General features: G+C 39.2%; 1 protein-coding gene across 1 annotated transcript; it reads left to right on the forward strand.

The window, feature by feature from the left end:
- The first annotated feature begins 5427 nt into the window (after positions 1–5427).
- On the forward strand, positions 5428–7285 carry LOC107013405. The gene is made up of 4 exons (XM_015213320.1): positions 5428–5716; positions 6298–6420; positions 6462–6586; positions 7031–7285. Exons 1-4 carry the CDS (start codon positions 5428–5430, stop codon positions 7283–7285), a joined length of 792 nt encoding a protein of 263 aa, XP_015068806.1.
- Positions 7286–13923: the final 6638 nt, after the last annotated feature.

A 13923-nucleotide genomic window follows, 5' to 3' on the forward strand; every position in this document is an offset into this window, starting at 1 on the left:
GATAGTGGTTGCACACATCACTTGTGCAATTATGCTGAAATGTTCAAATTCCTTGATAATACTTAAATATCTAAAGTAAAAGTGGGAAACAAGTGAGACAATTGAAGTCAAACGCAGGGGTACAATCTCTATGTCAATAATATCTGGTATCAAAACTAATCCTGGAGTTCTTTAAACGCCTGATATGAGTCAAAATTTATTGAGTGTTGGACAATGCTTGAAAATAATTATTCTCAGTATTTTAAGAATGTGTTGTTTCTGACCCTTCTAGAGTAGAATTATTTTATGTCAAGAAGAGCAACAAAATATTTTCAGTTGATTGGGAGAAATTAATTGAGCATGCTTACACTATCACTTCGCAGAAAAGGTTTGGTCACATCAATATGAGAAGCATCCAGAGATGAAAAAGAAGGTGTTAGTCGAAAATATGTCTAAATTTCTTTCTAATGCTCATGTTTGTGAAACCTGCCAATAGGAAAAGAAAACAAAATTGTCATTTTAAGTAAATCAAGTATGGAGCTAACCAAAAACTTCAGTCATTCATACGGATGTTTCACCCCAAAGAAAATAGATTCACTGAGTGGTAACAATTGTCACGACCCAAGAGCACCTCTAGTCGTAACCAGCGTATTCGACCTCAAAGAGGTGTTATACAAGCCTCTTAGCATTCATTCATCACATAGGTATGAAAAGTAGGGCAGAATTCAAACTTTTCATAATAAAGTCAATAAGCGGAAACTCTTTTATAAAACGTAAGAAGAACTAAGTCTCGACACAAGCCATCTTAGAAACATCTTAATATCGCACGAGATATGACCATATTCATTAAGAAACCCATTTAATCATTTATACCATCTACCTAAGGTTATCCTAAGACCCACCTAAGTAAGACATGAAGTGGCCTCCCATACAATCTCTTCATGCACACCTATATGATCCTCAAGACTATCCTAAGTAAGGATATTTCCTTTCCAACACACCCCAACAAGTCAACATTCATTACTAGATATATTAAAGGAGACATTCATGCATTTAAGGAAAATCACATAACCATCCCCTAGGATAAATCTAAGTTACACTAGTGCAATGTGAAAGTATCATCTCATACTACTACACCCACTTAGTGCTCCTTTGGAACCACCCTAGACTAGGCACATCACATTCAACAAGTTATAATACCTTCATTAACATTAGACATAAGACTAACAACATTCTTTAACATAATCTAGAAACCTATTCATTCATTAACATTATAAGGATATACCAAGAACCCCTTCAAATGCCTACTTTTGCAATGCATAGATGTCGTCCCATTCCACAAGCTACCCTATATAATACACCCTTAGGAAGACCTAGTTCATTTCATTCTTCGTGGGGGTAAGCTTTAACTGATATAGACCATGAGAGCTTATCATGTACTCCCAGTATTAACCCCTATCGGATGAGGGATCCCCACTTGCCTAAGGTAGGGTCATTCGTTTAGCCTTTACATAGAAAACCACTAGCTAGTCCTATGTGGGAACATAGTTAAGGGATGGGAAGATTGCTTCGAGATACTAAACCTCTACTCATGGAGGGTATCCATCTCAAGAGGTTGCTACTAGATACTACACCTCTACTCACAATAAGTATCCACCCCATTTCATATCATCTCGGTACTCAGCAGTACTCTCCCATGGAGTATTAAACTTTCATTACTTTCATTAACTATAGGTTAAGGAATTGCTGCTAAGTACTCTATATCTAATCTTGGAGGAATAGTCATTCAAATCGATCATTCATTCATTGGGAAGTCTTAGGAATATTGAGGTTGTTCGTAGAAACTACACCTCTACTCACAGAAGTATCCACCTCAAAGTCCCCCATTCATTCATTAGAGTACAATTGAAGGAACATTTCAATAGACTCACATTCATTACATTTTCATTAGCTTCTTTCATTTGTTTATTCATGTATGTGTACATATGTGAGAAATAATCTTCACATAACCACCACCATTCATGAAATTTTCTTCTAAACATGATCATACTCTATTCATCATATTCCACACACAAAGGTACTTCACATTCACATTATACTCTAATAGTCATACTATCATCAAGAATCACATAGATAACTTCATAATACATCTCTATACATATGAATCATAAAATTACCTCAATTAACATCCAATACCTTCAATTAGACCATACAAAAATACATATACAATAACTAAACACCGCCTTCATAAGTGGATCAAACCACACAAGAACAATTCACTAAAACTAGAGCAATTTAGGTCAACTTACCCTTCATCTAAGACATGATCACTTTTTCTCAATTCTCAAACAATTCAATATAATCAGGCATGGATAACAATAGATAACAACAATATCACCTAACATCAGAATAATTCTAATAATATCCAAACACATTGATCAAACCCACTTTGTAAGCTAAAATCAAGGAATTTGAGGAATCATAGATTCATGGAGTTTTTAACTTCAAATCGTCAATTAAACCATAATATAACATAAAAATTCGTTTGAAACTATTTATTTCAAGAATCCATGTGTTTGAGGAAGAATTAGGGTTTTGATCGTCTTTTGGAAAACTTTGACAATTGGCTCTAGAGTGAAATCTAACTCTAGAAAAAGGATCACCATACCTTAGTATTAGGAAATCCAAAAAATTGAAGAAGAATGCAATGGAAATCTTCAATCCTAACTCCAATTTGACCTCAACCTTCCATGGAGGTTTTGAGAGAACTTTTGGGAGGGAAGGTTTTTTTTTAAGAATGAAGTCTAGTTCTAGGTTTTAGTGTTTTAAATAACTTAAAATAGATAAATACACCTAAATTTAATGGCCACCGTTGACGTTCTGTCAACTTTTTGACGGCCCATCCGGTTGTCAGTCTATCGTGACTAAAAGTTGTTAAATGGAGCTAAGATGCCAAAAACTAAGTGTCAGCCTACAGAGGCCATTGATGCTCCGTCAATGCATTGATGGTCTGTTAATAGTGCTTGTTAGTGGCTGCACTTTTTGACATCTTTTTGGCCAACGTTTCGGTCCTCCTCAAGGACCCATAGGGTGGTCCTTGGGGAGTCATACGCGGACATTTTGATCCTAAACACAACCATCTAGATTTGTAAAGAATCATATCCTATATAGACCAGAACTCAGATTTTATGGAAGTGTGGGTACCAGCTACGGAAGCCACCTATGGATCGTAAGTTGGACCACATTCTGTGGACAAGGTTCATGGAACATGGTCCACAGAAAACCCAAAGATCCAAAATCAGGACCAGGACCTACAAAACGTAAATAGTACCATTGTTCGTGGCACAGGTCCATCGATCTTGGTCCTCATATCTCATTTTCTAATTCAAATGACAAAGGAACAGGAAGGACCATAGGTGAGACCGCGGTCCGTGGACCAGGTCCGTCGATCTTGGTCCATAGACCCATTCTCTAAACCAAACGATGGCTAGGACCTACGAAGCGTAGGTAAGACCCTTTCCTTGGACCAGGTCTATCGATCACTCCACGGTAGTTAAGTCGGTGGTCTTTTGGTCTTTTCCTATTTCGATTAACCCCTAAGTACGTCATTTAGACGCTAAATTATGAGGTTTTAATCATTATAAGCATAGAACATAACTAGAACTTACCTAAGTCAAATCATTAATCAAAACATAGAGAATTAGAAGTAAGAGAGGAGAAAAAAGTCAAGAACCCTAGTTCATGAATGCAAAAAGTTTCCATCATTTTCAACCCCTAAATCAAAAGATTTGTCTGTGGAATTCATCACCAGGTATGTGGGATTTCACTAGTTTGTTCCTTTCACCCATTAGGTCCCTAGTTTTCAGTCAGTTTCTTGAATGTTAAAATTATTGGGTTCTTAATTGATAGAATGCAAATCAAATTAGTAGGTTAATATTCAGATATATACATGAATTCCACAACCCTAGATATGTATTTCTTTAGTTATGCTAGCTCAGATATTTCAGTTATTTAGTTATATATGTCTCATTATTAATGAATCATTATCATATTAATTGTTGCATTCTCACTTTGCATGTTCAGTTTTGAGCTATCCAGTATTAATAGAAATATAGTCATAATTAGTTAACCATTCATTCATTTGGAGTATCATAATACTGATTTAGACTAGGTTTCAGCGTATCCAAATAATCCTTGAACTACTAGCCACGTAGGTTGTAAGTCCCTTTGTGGGCATCAGCTTAGTTATCACACCATCATGCCTTTATGCCTCTTGTAGGGTATATTGGATCCTCTCGATAAGGTGTATACATCGGACTCCACATGTAGCACATATGGTTTTATTCTTGTTTATTAGTAGATCTCATAGTCAATAAGATTTTATTGCATTGACCTTTTTATTGGTATATCCAGTGTTCAGTTTTAGCATGTTTTAAATTGGTCATTGCATTCAGTAATCTCAGCATTAAGTATATTTATCACGTTCAGATGATTTCATTGTTTTATTGCCTTGTTCAATTATATGTTATTCGCTTTACTCTATCTTGCATGCTCAGTACCTTTCAAGTACTGACGCATACGTGCGCCATATTTTCTCGTCATGTAGGTTGAGGTTCTCAGCATCTAGATCACGTTTACATTGTTTCCCGATCTCATGTTCAGCAGAATCAATGGTGACTCCTCATTCTTTGAGGACAATAGTCATTAGTTTCTTTTCAATATTTTTACTCAATTAGTTTTAGTTTTGCTAGACTTAGCTGGGGCTCATCCCAGCATTTCTAGTCAGTTAGAGGTTTATTTCATACATAGTTACATTCAGCTTAAAGTTGAGTTACTATCTTCTTTGTATTAAACTCATCAGTATATCATTTATCTCAATTATATTATATGGGCATTCCCCATCTTTTAATTTTATTTAACATTTAGCTTCCACACTAGTTTATTATCTTTAGTATGTTCATAATCATACCAGCAGAGTTAGCTTGGGATCACTTGTGGTCCTAGGTCCCGTGTCCGCGTCTTAGGGGTAGCTCGAGGCGTGACAAATTCTGTATCAGAGTACTAGATTTAAGTGACCTTGGATGTCTGAAAAGCCTCACTAAGTAGAGTTATTTTCATGGGCATGAAGTAAACCACATTTAATAAGAGGAAGTCTACAAAGTGTTTTAAGAAAATCCTCATTTGATTATTACTCTTATTATGCATAACGTATGATTTGATTCCATTCTGGCTCGACGTTCTACGTTTCAGATTATGCCTCTTTATAGATTTAACACCAGGAATGCAAACGCAACTCCTTCAGTCTCATATAAGGAAGTCTCCAATGCTAAACATAGGAATACCATTCAGATGTTGGCTCAGAGTGTCACTAAGAAGAACAATCGGGATCGAGCTCCTATGAGTTCTAATGGTAGATTAGCATAAGCAAGGGTATGTAACTTTGTTAGGATGAATCCGAATGAGTTCTTAGGATCGCAGACTGGTGAAGATCCTCAAAATTTCTTGGATGATATCAAGAAGTTCTTTGAGGTGATGCAATTCACTGGGAATGATCGGGTTGAGTTGGCATCATACCAGCTGAAAGATTTGGCTCATATCTGGTACACTCAGTGGAAGGAGAATACGGGTATAGATGTAGCTCCTACTTGGGATTTCTTTAGTGAGACCATTCTAGAAAGGTTTTTCCCAATAGAGCTGAGAGAAGCAAAGGCTCAGGAATTTATGAACATAAGGCAAGGTAACATAACAGTCCAAGTGTATGGGCTCAAGTTTAATCAACTCTCCATCTATGGTCATGGTTGCGGACTCCAGGGCTCAGATGAATAAGTTCTTGTATGGAGTGTCATATTGGTGAAAATGGAGTGTAGAAATACTATATTACTGGGAGATGTGGGCATCTCTAGGCTTATGGTTCATGCTCAGTAGGTTGAGGGTGATAATCTTAGGGAACAGACCAAAAAGAATATTAAGGCTAGGAGTGGGAACTATGACTACTCTTAGAAGAAATTGGGTGGAGGAAATCGCTCGCAGAGTTAGTAGAAGTTTTCAGCCCCAACCCCTTCCTCGGGTAGTGTTCCATCCTCCAAGAACAGGTATGATCAGAATGTTAAGGAACTATTCTTTAAGACTCAGGAAAGTCTTTCAGGCACCAAAACTTACCCCACTTACCCTAAGTTCGATAAAAACCATCCGAGCGGGTGCCACGCAAGAACGGAAGGATGTTTTGGATAGGGTCAGTCTGACCATAGGTTGAGGGAATTTCTTCTAGATAGATTCAAGGAGGTAGCAATGGTAGAGCTTAGTCTACAACATCAATAGCACCAGCAAGTCACCCGACACAGCAGAGTAACTCATCTGGTACATGTGGCGGTCAGCGCCAGAACAGGTTGTACGCTCTTCAGGCTCTCCAGGATCAGGAAGGTTCTCCTAATATAGTCACTGGTACATTACGAGTCTTTGACCTTAATGATTATGCATTGTAGATATAGGGGATATTGTATCCTTTGTAACTCCTTACATAGTAGTCCAATTGAGTGTTAGTCAAGAAACTCTCTCAGAACCTTTCTCAGTCTCTACTCCAGTTGGTGACCCTGTTATAGCCAGACGGGTATACAGAAATTGCCCTATCAGAATCTCTTAGAAAGTCACCTCAGCAAATCTTGTAGAGTTTGAAATGGAAGACTTCGATGTTATTCTAGGCATGGATTGTTTACATTTTTATGCCTCCGTTGATTATAGAACTAAGATTGTTCATTTTAAGTTCCAAACAAACCAATCTTAGAATGGAAGGGTAGTAGCTTAGTGACTATAGGTCAATTCATTTCTTACCTTAAGGCTAGAAATATGATCTCTAAGGTTATCTCTATCATCTAGTTCGGGTCAAGGATTCTAACGCCGAAACCCCAACTCCTTAGTCAGTGTAGTCAATGAGTTTCCAGAAGTGTTTCCATAAGATCTTCCAGGAGTCCCTCCCAAAAGGGAATTGACTTTGGAATTGTTCTCCTTCCAGATACCCAGCCTATTTCTATTCCTCCTTATAAAATGGCTCCAGTTGAACTTAAAGAATAGAAAAAGCAGTCACCTTTCAGATAAGGGCTTCATCAGACCTGGTATTTCGCCATGGGGTTCACCAGTATTGTTCGTAAACAAGAAAGATGGTTCTCTCATGATGTGGATTGACTATACGCAGTTGAAAAAGGTCACAAACAAGAATAAGTATCCCATCCCCAGGATTGATGACTTATTTGACAAACATCAGGGTGCTAACCATTTCTCAAAGATAGAGCTTAGATCATGTTATCATTAAGCTTAGAGTCAGAGATAATGACATTCCAAAGACAACCTTCAGGACTCAGTATGGTCATTATGAATTCGTTGTTATGCAATTTGGACTAACCAATGCTCTTGCAGCTTTCATGGATTTGATGTACAGAGTGTCCAATCAGTACTTGAACTTGTTCGTTATCGTCTTTGTTGATGATATCCTTATTTACTCTAGGAATGAGTAAAAACATGTGAGTCATTTGAGAGTTGTTTTACACACTCTCAAGGATAACCAGTTATTTGCAATATTAAACAAGTGCGAGTTTTAGTTACAATCAGTTAATTTCCTTGAAAATATTATATCTAGTCTAGGGATCCTAGTAGATTCGCAGAAGATAGAAGAAGTGAAACAATGGCACAGACCTACCTCTGCTACAAATATCAGAAATTTTTTAGGTCTAGGGGGTTATTACAGAAGGTTCCTGGAAGGATTTTCATCCATAGCCTCACCATTGACTAGGATGACTCAGAAGATAGTCAAGTTTCAATAGTCAGATGATTGTGAGAAAAGCATTGCAGAATTGAAACTAGATTGATTGCGGCTCTTCTCATGACTCTACCAGAGAGTTATAATATTTATGTGATCTATTGTGATGCATCCAGATTAAGCCTAGGTTGTGTGTTGATGTAGCAATATAAGGTTATATCTTATACTTCTAGGCAGCTTATGGTGCATGAGAAAAATTGTCCAACTCATGGCATCGAGCTTGCAGTAGTGGTGTTTGCACTAAAGATCTAGAGACACTACTTGTACGGTGTTCACGTAGATGTGTTCACTGACTATAAGAGTCTTCGATATGTGTTCACCCAGAAAGAGTTGAATCTTCACCGGAGAAGATGGCTTGAGTTCCTTAAGGATTATGTATGAGTGTGCATTACCATCATGGTAGGAAGAATGTAGTAGCAGATTATCTATGGGTAGTATGGTCAATGTTGAGGAAGAAAGGAAGGAACTAGTAAAGGATGTTCACACGCTTGCTCGCTTGGGAGTTCGCCTTTTATGAGAATATCAAATAGTGGTGTAACAGTTCAGAATGGGGAAAAGTCTTCATTTTTAGTAGAGGTTAAGAAAATCAAGAAGTGATCCAATCGTGATGAAACTTAAGGGTGCAGTCCACAATCAGAGAGTGCAGGTTTTCTCCCAAGGGGGAGATGGTGTACTTCGCTATCATGGTAGATTGTGTGTTTCTGATGTGGGTGAATTGAGACAGCATATTCTTGTAGAAGCCCATAATTCTAGATATTATATTTATCCAGTTGCCACTAAGATGTATCGCGATATGCGGGAAGTCTATTGGTGGAATGGCATGAAGAGGGATATAGAAGATTTTGTGACTAAGTGCCCCAACTGCCAGCAAGTCAAGGTAGAGCATCAAAAATTAGGGGGTATGACTCAAGAGATCAACATTCCTACTTGGAAATGGGAAGTGATCAATATGGATTTTATCACAATGTTACCTCGTACTCGTTGACTTCTTTTGGGTGATAGTTGACAAGATAACTAAGTCTTATCGCTTTTTGGCGGTCAAGACTACATATTCGGCGGAGGACTATGCCAATCTTTACATTAATGAAATTGTGAGGTTGCATGGGGTTCCAGTTTCCATCATCTCAGATAGAGGTCCTCATTTTACCTCTCATTTCTAGAAGACTGTAATGACCCGGAAGGTCATTTTTGGAAATTTGAAATATTCATTTAACTAGAGTGAATTAATTGATGGTTAATTATTAAATAACTAACTTTAGTTAATGCTTAGTGGGTTAAAGTGAGTTAAGTTATTTGGGGTTTAATGTATAAATCACAACTGAAAAAAAAATTAAATTAAGAAAAGAGAAGGAGAGGAAATACTCCTTACTAGGGTTTATTTTAAAAAAGAGGAGGAGGGGAAATACTCCTGGTGCCTTTCGTGGGGAAAGAAACCATTAAGGTAAACATTTTCGATTTGGTATGTGTCATAAATGTATATATATATTTTTGTTTTACTTAATGGAGAGTCACATTATTATTATATCATTATCATTACGGGAGGTGTAAAGCGTAGCCGCAATATTGAGTGTAAAATATGTTCGAGGTTAAAGGGAAAAAAATATATTTTGTTGACAGGGTTACAAGTGATTGAGCAGTAGTTATTTAGTAATTTTATATAATGGCTGGAGATATGTTATTGGTTATATTTGTTTATGTACATTTGGTTGTTGAATGGGAATAACTTATTGTTATTAGTATTAGATGAATTTTTGATAGGCATAAATATAACTGCAATATAAAATGGCAAGTGGAGTATATTTGTTGCATGGTACACAATTTACGAGTAAAAATTTATCATGGAACATTAATGATTCTATGGAAATAATGTATTATTATATTGGGTTGTTGAAAGTAATTGGAAGGGAAAATATATGTAAACATTTGCATTCTGCAAGGTTGAGAATTTACCAGGAAAGTGACAATTACTAATTATGCCATTGATTAGATAGGTAAGTATTCAAGTTTTTGCTAACTAAGATAGGAAATTAATTATTGGTATATTATATCGTACATGAATTAATAGAGTTGGTATTGGAATAAAAAATGGGACTTAACCTTAGACTTGGAACTTGGAAAATATGATAGTTGAAATGTTAGTTGGCATCACGAATTATGAACTTGATTATAAATCTAGGTGAATTGTTTTTGGTCAAGGTTAAACACATAGTAATGTGGGTGTTGTTAGTTCTGAAACCTTATTGTGAATATATACTTGAATAGATCTTATTGATTCGGAAGCTCAACAGAAAGGGAAGACTCAAGTCCTAGAGTGATTATTCGATTGACAAAGGCAAGTGAATTTCTAAACTCTTGTTAAGCGTATGAAATTCGTGTATTTCCTTGTGTGATGTTGAGAATGATTTGGAGACTTGTTGATTATTTGTTGGTGTTGTATTCCTTGGAGTAAATTGCGCTTGTTATCAAAACGTTTATCTCCTCATTTTCATTTGAGCATGTCATTTGCATTGTATCTGAGACATGGTTGTGGTAAGGGGACGTACCATTTCGAGGGTTGTATCGCGCGCCGCGATGGATATTATATTTCGAGGGACGTATCGCGTGCCGCAAAGGTTACTATTATCGAGGGTCGTGTCGTGCGCGCAACAGATGCATGGACAGATATGTCCCCCATGGGTCCCGGACTGAGAGACAGCGGGTGTGTATCGTTAAGAAAGACATGCATCACTATATTTGACATTGCATCTCATGGCATTGCATATTTTATTATTGATGAACTTGAACACGTGTTTTGCTGATCTTGTGAGTGTTTCTCTGTGAAGCTTGTGACTGTTGAATATTGAGTTGTTATTGATAATGTGTAAACTGATAGAGTGTGGTTATTGAGTTGTGTGTTTGGTAAATTGTATACTTTTAGGCTGTAGCGTGGAGGTTTAGATAGGGTGTAAGGAGTACCCGTATTTTGTTCACTTAACTTGCGTTTAGAGGTTTGCTTGTTGGGTACCGCGTGGTTTGGTGCTCACCCCTTGCTTCTACAAATTTTTTTGTAGGTTACGAGCCCGGATTTTTATGATACCTTCCATTCTCTTCGTTTCCGAGGCATCTTGTGGAGGATTGTGAGGTAGCTGCTTGTCATCTCAGCGAACTTTCCTACTCTAGTTTATGACTTTGTTTTTACTTGAAAGACAAGTTCAATTTAGACTTCGATTTTATTTCAATTCTAATATTTACATTAGAGGAGGCTTGTGCACGTGACAACCTGGTTTTGGGATTGAATTAATATGACTTGATTTCATAATAGAAATTGTTGTTGGATTGTCATTTACTTCCGCACTTTGTTAGATATTGGGTTTTAGGCTGACTTGTCTTGGTGGGATAAGACGAGTGCCATCACACTCATTTTTGGGTCGTGACAAAATGGTATCAGAGCCCCAGGTTCATAGGTCTCACGTGTATACAAGCCGAGTCTACATAGAGTCTCAAGGATCAGTACGGAGACGTCTGTACTCATCTCTGAGAGACTATAAAGATTACTAGGAAACTTCCTTTTTGTTCATTCTTTCTCATCGTGCGTATTCACCTTCTTTAGTACTGAGTTGTTGTATACTCTTTTGACAGATGACGAGGACTAGAACTAATGTTACTAGTGGTAGAGGGGAGGCACTTCCCGAGGCAGTTGTTGAGGCCCCGGCTAGGAGTAGGGGTAGATCTCGAGCTAGAGGTCGTGCTAGTAGTACGATAGTAGCCAGAGGTCATGGACGTGGAGCAGCACCAGTGAGAGGTCGTGCTAGAGAGGTCTCTACAGAACCTCAGATTGATGGCAGAGAGGACCAGGTTCCTCCAGATCCTGTAGTCACACCCTTGCTTCAGGATACACTATTGAGGGTGTTAAGTGTGCTAGAGGGCTTTTCTAAGTGTAGTGGTGCGACTACCACACCACATGACTCTCGTACTAGAGAGGGGGCTCAGACCCAAGAGCAGCAGCAAGCTCCAGTTGTTCATGATGCGGTGGGGCAACTACCAGTAGATCCCGCGGTTCAGAATGATGTTGCACCAGCAGTTGGGGGTCAAATTGCACCGGTGGTTGTTCTGACAGAGGATGAGCAGCGTAGGTATGAGAGATTTCGAAAGATGGACCCACCTCAGTTTCAGGGTGGGAAGAACGAGGATGCTCATGAGTTTCTAACTACCTGTCGAGAGTTACTAGAGGTGGTTCGATATGCTACACTCCAGCTTCGTGGACCAGCGAGAGACTGGTGGAGGACTTATTCGGGGGGTTTTCCAGTTGGATCTCCTATAGTGACTTGGGAGCAGTTTGCTAGTGCATTCCAAGATCGTTTTATCCCATGGAGCATGAGAGAGGAGAGTCGTTTGAGGTTTGAGAGTCTGAGACAGGATGGGTTACCAGTTACAGAGTATGAGGCGCATTTTTGCCAGTTGTCTAGGCATGCGTTGGCCATTATTCCAAATGAGACAGAGAGGATCCGCAGATTTGTGATGGGATTGACTTTCTCTTTCAGGTCAGCTGTGTTTCGGATATCTAGGGAGGGGGCTTCTTTCCAGTCCATTGTGAGCGCCGCCAAAGAGGCAGAATTGATGGAGAGAGAGGAGTTTGGGGACCCTAAAAGGGCCCGTATATCATGTCAGTTTCATGGTGCCTCATCTGGAGGTAGGGGATCACAGAGAGTGAGTGGTTCTTTTCAGCAGCGGGGACCTATTCATGCATCTATGCCAACATTTGAGGGTGGCCAGACATCTAGGGGTTCTTATAGCCCGGGTCAGGGCTCGTACGGTTCACAGCAGTGACCTACAGGGCGAGGCAATTATAGTGGGTTTTCAGGGTCCACACAGCAGTTCTCAGGTCAGAGATTTTGTTTTACTTGTGGAGATCCCGCTCATCTAATGCGGCAGTGTACTTCTCAAAGAGGTCGTGGTGGGCCTCGACCTAATTCTTCATTCCAGACTAGACCACCAGCACCACAGGGTAGAGGTCGTGGCAGAGTTCAGTCAGGTAGAGGTGATAGAGTTTCTAGTAGTGGTGTTGCAGCTCAGCAGAGTGGGGGTAGAGGTACCACCCAGGATGGAGGTGGACGAGGAGGCCACTGCTATGCTTTCCCCGGGAGACCTGAGGCGGAGACCTCTGATGCTGTTATTACAGGTATCATCCCAGTATGCCATCGACCTGCGTCTGTGTTGTTTGATCCAGGTTCTACATTCTCTTATGTGTCTACGTATTTTGCTGCTAAATTTGATATGATATGTGATAGCATGACTGTACCTATTCGTGTTTCTACACCCGTGGGTAAGCCCTTAGTGGTGGATCGAGTGTATCGATCCTGTCTTGTTTCTTTGGCTGGGTATGACACTTGGGTAGACTTAATCATTCTGGGGATGGTGGACTTTGATGTTATCTTGGGTATGGATTGGCTTTCTCCTTATCATGCTGTCCTTGATTGTAATGCTAAGACTGTGACTTTAGCAATGCCTGGTGTTCCGAGGGTTGAGTGGAAGAGTGTTAGTGGTTCTTATCCTAGAAAGGTCATCTCTTTTATCCGTGCTCAGAGGTTGGTGGAGAGGGGGTGTTTGTCTTACTTAGCTTTTATTCGGGATACTAGTGTTGAACCACCTCCCCTGGACTCTGTTCCCGTGGTTCAGGAGTTTCCCGATGTATTTCCTTCTGATTTTCCAGGTGTTCCTCCCGATAGGGATATCGATTTCGCTATTGATTTGGAGCCGAGCACTAAGCCTATTTCTATCCCTCCATACCGTATGGCTCCAGCAGAGTTGAAAGAATTGAAGGATCAGTTGCAGGATTTATTGAGTAAGGGTTTTATTCGCCCTAGTGTGTCACCTTGGGGTGCCCCTGTATTGTTTGTGAAGAAGAAGGATGGGACTATGAGAATGTGTATTGATTACAGACAGTTGAACAAGGTAACAGTGAAGAATAAGTATCCTCTTCCGCGTATTGATGACTTATTTGATCAGTTACAGGGAGTATCATTGTTCTCTAAGATTGATTTGAGGTCTGGGTATCATCAGTTGAAGATTAGGGCATCAGATATCCCTAAGACAGCTTTTCGGACCCGGTATGGGCATTATGAGTTTCTAGTGATGTCCTTCGGATTGACTAATGC

This window comes from Solanum pennellii, chromosome 3, assembly GCF_001406875.1.
Source record: "Solanum pennellii chromosome 3, SPENNV200".
In the NCBI taxonomy this organism is placed as follows: Eukaryota; Viridiplantae; Streptophyta; class Magnoliopsida; order Solanales; family Solanaceae; genus Solanum; species Solanum pennellii.